The sequence below is a fragment of the Agrilus planipennis genome, unplaced genomic scaffold (genome assembly GCF_000699045.2).
Source record: "Agrilus planipennis isolate EAB-ADULT unplaced genomic scaffold, Apla_2.0 scaffold656, whole genome shotgun sequence".
Taxonomy (NCBI): Eukaryota; Metazoa; Arthropoda; class Insecta; order Coleoptera; family Buprestidae; genus Agrilus; species Agrilus planipennis.
Window position 1 is genome coordinate 1 of NW_020439347.1, and position 7763 is coordinate 7763.

The 7763-nt window shown below is 35.5% G+C and overlaps 3 protein-coding genes across 3 annotated transcripts; 1 reads left to right on the forward strand and 2 right to left on the reverse strand.

The window, feature by feature from the left end:
• Positions 1-888: 888 nt before the first annotated feature.
• Positions 889-1692, reverse strand: LOC112905748 (larval cuticle protein A2B-like). Its single transcript, XM_025978781.1, has one exon. It carries the CDS (start codon positions 1615-1617, stop codon positions 1048-1050), a length of 570 nt encoding a protein of 189 aa, XP_025834566.1. The 5' UTR covers positions 1618-1692; the 3' UTR covers positions 889-1047.
• Positions 1693-5468: 3776 nt separating this feature from the next.
• LOC108743492 (larval cuticle protein A3A-like) lies at positions 5469-6226 on the reverse strand. The gene has a single exon (XM_018479067.2). It carries the CDS (start codon positions 6188-6190, stop codon positions 5570-5572), a length of 621 nt encoding a protein of 206 aa, XP_018334569.1. The 5' UTR covers positions 6191-6226; the 3' UTR covers positions 5469-5569.
• Positions 6227-7316: 1090 nt separating this feature from the next.
• LOC112905749 (cuticle protein 19.8-like) lies at positions 7317-7752 on the forward strand. The gene has a single exon (XM_025978782.1). It carries the CDS (start codon positions 7360-7362, stop codon positions 7750-7752), a length of 393 nt encoding a protein of 130 aa, XP_025834567.1. The 5' UTR covers positions 7317-7359.
• The last annotated feature ends 11 nt before the right edge of the window (positions 7753-7763 follow it).

Sequence of the window (7763 nt, forward strand, 5' to 3'; positions counted from 1 at the left end):
TTATGGGTTGTTCTAGTTTTAAGGAAATGCTATGATTAGCTCAAGATAGGAAACAGTGGAGGTGTGTGTCAAACCAGACTTAAGACTGACGATCTTATGATGATGAATGCAAATACATACCAAAAAAAGGAATTTTTGGAAACTCTCCCTACTATGCTTACTATCGATTTCTAATTATTAGTGCTCTTTTTCGGGATTCTATGTACAAATTTGTACCCAGGAGATACATTGTATGTCACTTAATATTTAAAGAACGAAAGGGCCTAGAAAATTTGCTTAATAAACCTTTTAAAAGTTTGGAAACTCTTTCAGCTTTTCAAATTTTTTTATTAAAAATCTCCTTTTTTTTCGTGGTCCAATGTTTACCATTTGGTTATGAATCCTAAAATCGGAATTCTTATAAAATCAATTGTTCGTCTTTTCGGCATTAAAAGGTTTGTAATATACTTAATATAAATTTTGTAACATGAGCGAAAACATTCTTCAACTAATCATCGCAAATTTACAGTTAATTTTAGTTAATTTTATTTACTTACTTATTTTGTAATTCATTGTATTGTTCTTTTCGGTTGGACTATTATTAATAAATTCACTTTTTCGGCTATCACCGTTCACAAAAGAACTATTAAGATTTATTTAATGCCAACGGTTCAAAAAAGGCAGAGTAGGCGATACAACACCTGGTCGAACTATTCTCTTTATCTGATTCCATTTGTTAATTTATTGTTCATAGAAATTCAATCAATCACACAACGTGTGTTCACTATTTGAAGTCAGTTGATTTGGAAGTGATAATAAAATGCAGCAGTAGCTATAAAATTACCTAACGCGATATGGTTTATGTAAAAATGAAACTGATTCATTAATATTTAACTTATAACACCTTCATGCTTTGCAAATAATTTATTTACAAAAAGTAAACTAGTTCATTTCTATACAACATATTTACATTGACAAATATGAGTACCTATATATTCAAAGTAATATAATTTATAATAATTATTCATTTATCAATCCTGAGTTGTTGAAAACTTCACTCACTTGCTATTAGTGGTGGAATTTCGCCACAACAGGAGCAGCGTATCCAACGGGAGGAGGAGGAAGGACTAAAGGTTCTTTCCTTACTACAGCATTGAATCCATTGATAGGATCGGCAGCATAATCAACAGTTCTTCTTGTGCCATCAGAGTCAGACAGAGAGTAACTTCCTTGAACAACGTCTCCACTTCGGGTTTCGAATTGAGCTTTGCTGTCACCAGTGAGGGCATCGTCAACGGTGTATCCGTAAGAGTATTGGGGATTAGGGTCGTAGTCGATGGTTTTGGCGATCACAGCTGGAGCTGGAGCAACTACCGGAGGAGGAGGAAGGACTGACCTGAAGACTGGAGCTGGTGCGGCTATTGCTGGCGGTGGTAGTAAGGGTGCAGTCCTGAATACCGGAGCTGGAGCGAAAACTGGTGGTGGAGGTGGTGGCGGATAAGCTCGGAAAACTGGAGCTGGAGCAAAAACCGGTGGTGGTAGAGGTGCTGCCCTAAGCAAAGGTGCGGGTGCTGGGGCTAAAAATCCTCCACGAACTAAAGCCACCAAAGTAGCAAACAAGCACAGTTTGAAAACCATTTTGTATATGACGTACGTTGCTATTGTTCTTGGTTAGAACTTGAGCAGACACTGATTTTAATGAGAATTTGTTACCTTTTTATACTGTGAATTTTGGCAAACTGGTCTGCAATCCTTCGGTCAAGTTTATGCTAATAGATGCAACGCCCATGGTTAACAGCTACCTAACATTTCACAAACAATTAGTTCAGTTCGATACAGTACTAGAAATTCTAATAATGCCGAAATGTCGAGATAAACCAGTACGGGCGGGCGAAAATGAAAGTTGTTGGTCAAATTAATGCAAACGGAACTGAATTAAGATGTTCTTCCATCGCCGTTTGCGNCTATTAATAATTTTGTAAGCATATAAAGCGATTAATTATGCCTAATGTTTATCTTAACTATTTTAACAAAAGTAAAGACCTTTGATACTAAGCTTTTTGCACTTATTATTTTTTATTCAGAAATAATTATTTCATCATTATTTTGATTAATATGCAACATGGAGGGTACGGCCCATGTCCTTTTGTGTACGTGTACTTTTTATTAGCATAAATGGAATCAGGTGCACCTACTTGTTTGTTTTAACGATAATCTTGTGTGCATTAGGACCTGTATAATACAAACTTATGCAATTCAAGCTAGACTTTAGTATTTAGTAATCGCTTCTTGTAGATATATTGAGATAAATGCAGATTCCTCCATTTCTAAAATAATTCTTTCCATTTCGAAAGTTCATTGTCGACATTAAATTGATAGGAAAAATGGTTAGTCAATACTTTTAAATAAGTAAATCTATTTTTCTAGACGCTTTACATTTTATTTGCCTTTCATCAAAAAGTTAAACATTTGTAACAGGTAGGTAACTGTTAAAATCTAACCACAACTGTTCATTTTATGACGTCCGATTTGTAAGGAAAATGACTATTTTTTGTTGAAATGTTCCACACCCTACCAGAAGGGGAGTTGGTAGATAATTATTATGCTGAAAAGAGTTATTTTAGCTACTTCTCGTTACTTTTAACTTTCATACGTACGCATATGTATGTACTGGTTATTATTATACGAAAGAAATCAATTTAATTTAAGTTACTACAACTTTTTTATTTCTACACATCCTTAAAAATAATCGTCCAGAATCTTTTATCTTTATTTTTCTAATCATTAGAGAAATCGTTGGACTTTTCCTTCAGTACTTTTATAGGTATAGTTAAGAAGTTATTAAACTCTGTTGTACTAAATTCAAAAGTGTTGTTTTGCATTATTACGATTTTTTGGATAACATATTATGAAACAAACATTTTTTGTATTCGTATCACATTGGCAGCCGTGAGTCGTGAATTTAATTCTTCGTCAATTATGCATTAGGAAATTGCTGATTTTGGTTTCGAGTCTAACAGTAGCTTTCTTAAAAAAATAAGACATAGAATACCTATCTAATTACTAGCTATTAGACACTGACACCATTAAAAAGGTGTGGTATGTTAAATAAAAGATATTAAATATTTTTTTACAATTTCTGGAAAGCTATTATAATTGTATGTACCTGGTATGCAAGGGAAGAAAACGTAGGGAAAAAGCGAATATAAAGATAGGAGACGAAAAATTAGAAGAACTGGCTGATTTTAGATATCTAGGAAGTCAGATAAGTCAGGATGGAAGGAGCAGTAGGGATATAAAGCAGAGGATAGCGCAGGGTCGCGTCGCATTAAAAAAAAAAGAAGTCACTTCTATGCTCGCGAACGGTTAATTTAGAAATTCATAAAAGGTTGTTAAAGGTGTATGTTTGGAGCGCGGCGTTGTACGGGTGCGAAACATGGACAGTGGGCGCGGCGGAAAAGAAAAGGTTAGAAGCCTTCGAAATGTGGTGTTATAGGCGAATGATGAGGATCACGTAGGTAGAAAAGGTTAGAAATGAAGAGGTATTAGAAAAAATAGGAGAACAGAGGACTCTATGGAAGCCAATAAAAAATAGGCGAGATAGGTTGGTAGGACACCTTCTCAGGCATGATGGTCTAGTCAGAGACATATTAGAGGCAGAAACAGGAGTTAGGAGGGGTAGAGGTAGACCCAGACCTGTTCGCAAATAGTTAGGGATGTGGGTTGTTCTAGTTTTAGGGAAATGCGAAGTGTAGGTCAGGATAGGAAAGAGTGGAGGTGCGTGTCCAACCAGTCTTAGGACTGACGACCTTATGATGATGATGATATAAAATACGTATACCTATGCGTTTTTGGAAATTCTTGAATATTTTTCTATTAATAATTTTGTAAGCATATAAAGCGATTAATTATGCCTAATGTTTATCTTAACTATTTTAACAAAAGTAAAGACCTTTGATACTAAGCTTTTTGCACTTATTATTTTTTATTCAGAAATAATTATTTCATCATTATTTTGATTAATATGCAACATGGAGGGTACGGCCCATGTCCTTTTGTGTACGTGTACTTTTTATTAGCATAAATGGAATCAGGTGCACCTACTTGTTTGTTTTAACGATAATCTTGTGTGCATTAGGACCTGTATAATACAAACTTATGCAATTCAAGCTAGACTTTAGTATTTAGTAATCGCTTCTTGTAGATATATTGAGATAAATGCAGATTCCTCCATTTCTAAAATAATTCTTTCCATTTCGAAAGTTCATTGTCGACATTAAATTGATAGGAAAAATGGTTAGTCAATACTTTTAAATAAGTAAATCTATTTTTCTAGACGCTTTACATTTTATTTGCCTTTCATCAAAAAGTTAAACATTTGTAACAGGTAGGTAACTGTTAAAATCTAACCACAACTGTTCATTTTATGACGTCCGATTTGTAAGGAAAATGACTATTTTTTGTTGAAATGTTCCACACCCTACCAGAAGGGGAGTTGGTAGATAATTATTATGCTGAAAAGAGTTATTTTAGCTACTTCTCGTTACTTTTAACTTTCATACGTACGCATATGTATGTACTGGTTATTATTATACGAAAGAAATCAATTTAATTTAAGTTACTACAACTTTTTTATTTCTACACATCCTTAAAAATAATCGTCCAGAATCTTTTATCTTTATTTTTCTAATCATTAGAGAAATCGTTGGACTTTTCCTTCAGTACTTTTATAGGTATAGTTAAGAAGTTATTAAACTCTGTTGTACTAAATTCAAAAGTGTTGTTTTGCATTATTACGATTTTTTGGATAACATATTATGAAACAAACATTTTTTGTATTCGTATCACATTGGCAGCCGTGAGTCGTGAATTTAATTCTTCGTCAATTATGCATTAGGAAATTGCTGATTTTGGTTTCGAGTCTAACAGTAGCTTTCTTAAAAAAATAAGACATAGAATACCTATCTAATTACTAGCTATTAGACACTGACACCATTAAAAAGGTGTGGTATGTTAAATAAAAGATATTAAATATTTTTTTACAATTTCTGGAAAGCTATTATAATTGTATGTACCTGGTATGCAAGGGAAGAAAACGTAGGGAAAAAGCGAATATAAAGATAGGAGACGAAAAATTAGAAGAACTGNTTTCAGAAAACAATTTTCACAGACGGATGTTCCGTCTTTGAGTGGGTATCATAAAATGGCTGCTGCTGATTTTTGGAAATTTTTTCCTTCAAAATTAACCCCATCCTGTTTACCAAGGCACGGATCAACTCCTAGTTAAAGAATGTTTGCATTATCTTTAATAGTTCGCTCTACTAGAAAATGTAACTCAAGCAGGCACTATCCAGTTTCAAAACATCTTACGTCAAGCGGAGTTATGAATTTTTATGTTAAAATCCTTAAGATTCCTTATAGTCTTTTATAATAGTGGTTTTGAAAGTAAGTAAAAACATCATTAACAATTGAAATAAAAATGCACCAAATTCATTATTTCAAATTTAATTTTCTAGTTAAATACATATATACACAGACAAAGTCATATTTACAGAATTCCAGTCGTATACAAAAGTAAAATTGCATAAAATTAGTGAATTTTCGCTATAACCGGGGGGTGAGGGGCTGCAAAAGCAACTGGTGCCGGGGCAACGAGAGGTTCTTTCCTTACTACAGCATTGAATCCGTTGATAGGATCAGCAGCGTAATCAACAATTCTTCTCGTACCATCAGAGTCAGTCAGAGAGTAACTACCTTGGACAACGTCTCCACTTCGGGTTTCGATTTGGGCTTTGCTATCACCAGTGAGGGCATCGTCAACGGTGTATCCAAAAGAGTATTGGGGGTTGGGATCGTATTCGGCATCCACGATGGTTTTGGCGACGACTGGAGCTGGAGCAAGAACTGGGGCAGCTCTTAGAACTGGTGGAGGCAAAGGAGCAAGTGGCGCTGGTGCATAAACTGGTGGTGGGAGAGGAGCAGCTCTCAAAAGTGGAGCAGGAGCTACGAAAGGTGCTGGTGGATGAGCTAACAATGGTGCTGGAGCCAAAGGTGGTGCTGTCCTAAACAATGGTGCAGGCGCTGCTACAAGAGGAGGTGGCGCAAAGGGTGGTAAAGGTGCAGCCCTGAAAACAGGAGCTGGTGCTGGCAATAGGTTTCCAGCATGGGTGAACGCTACGCAGAGGACGAATACAAGGAATCGTTGTACCATTTTGCTGAGAAGGTTATTCGATTACTGAATTGGTGACAATCGACTTGCTTTTTTATACGAAAAAATTTCGCAAAACCTTGTCTAGTAGGTAAGGTGGCCCGGTCAAGTTTACATATTCAAATTGGACACGCCCAGCCGTTTGAAATTAATGGTTGCATTAGACTTATTGTAGCAATTCCAAGGAATTCCACATGAAATATGCATGTGGGGCGATTTTTTGACTCTTTGATATTTTACTGTCACAAAAATTCCGAAGTCATAAAAAAAGATTTTATCAATCTCAAACTCGATAAGCAGTTAGACATATTATTTTAATTAATCTGTTAATAAGGTATTTATTCTGTCTTTAAAACAATATAAATATTGGTATGATTTTTTAAGCCGTTTTAATTCCACTACCAAATTACAAAATTATTGAATTGTCCATCTTTAGGATTATGAAGTTTTGTTTCAGGCATCTAATCGTATGTAAATGTAACATGGAATTTAAATATGATAATGCGTTCATAAATAAAAAAAGTGAAGCAATAATAAATTTTAGTTCCAACGTCGAGCAAATTTGCCACATGAAAAAAAAAGTAGTTTATGCAGTACACTTTGTTTTGAAGACAAATTCTTTTTATTTAATATTGAATAAACACGTATCAATTATTAACTTCATTACATTAATGAAATTGAAAAATATTCGCAATCGATTTGTAAAGTGTGTTCAACTTTTTAAAATCTGAAAATTAATAAAAACAATATAATTCACCAAGAAAAAATTTAGTTGTTCATTAAAATTGAAATTAGTTAAGCGGTTGTCCGATATTAAGTATTATGGGTTACGTTATCGAAAACATCAACGGAGGCATTTGAATGCTCCAGTTTAAAATACCACTTTCATGTGAATCTGATGTAACAGGCGTACGAATTTCTCGGCCATTTTCAAACTTGAACTCGTTTTCTTCGCATTGTTACATACTTAACAAGCAGTAGCTGTTGTGACAATACTTGTCTTCATTGAAGAGTGGGCGTGACCCACTTCAATCGTATTATCTCACACGGGTCGCAGCTGTACCAAAAATAAACTTGACCGACAACAATGCATTTCGAATTAAAACAGTATAAAAAGCCGCGAAGGGATGCTTTTCGTCAGTCTTCCATCGAGCAACAGAAGCAGAAACAAAATGGCACTTAAAGTCGTATTTTTTGTGGCATTCCTCGCATTAGTGAAGGGCGGTATCATAGCACCAGCTGCACCCCTCATTGCTGCAGCGCCTCCGGCACCACTTTTCAGAGCGGCACCAGCCCCAGTCTTTGCTCCAGCCCCTCTGGCCCGTGCAGCTCCACTTTCTGTTGTAGATGCCGAATATGACCCCAACCCCCAATATTCCTATGCTTACAACGTGGAAGATGCTCTTACAGGAGACAGCAAATCCCACAGCGAGTCCAGAAATGGAAACGTCGTCCAGGGGAGCTACTCCTTAACAGATTCCGATGGTACAAGGAGGACTGTTGACTATGCGGCTGACTCAGTTAATGGATTTAATGCCGTCGTCCGGAGAGAACCCATTAACTGAGTCAGCCACAT

Coding starts and splice junctions, on each gene's coding strand:
- LOC112905748 (XM_025978781.1), bottom strand. CDS start 1,617: ATGGTTTTCAAACTGTGCTTGTTTGCTACTTTGGTGGCTTTAGTTCGT.
- LOC108743492 (XM_018479067.2), bottom strand. CDS start 6,190: ATGGTACAACGATTCCTTGTATTCGTCCTCTGCGTAGCGTTCACCCAT.
- LOC112905749 (XM_025978782.1), top strand. CDS start 7,360: ATGGCACTTAAAGTCGTATTTTTTGTGGCATTCCTCGCATTAGTGAAG.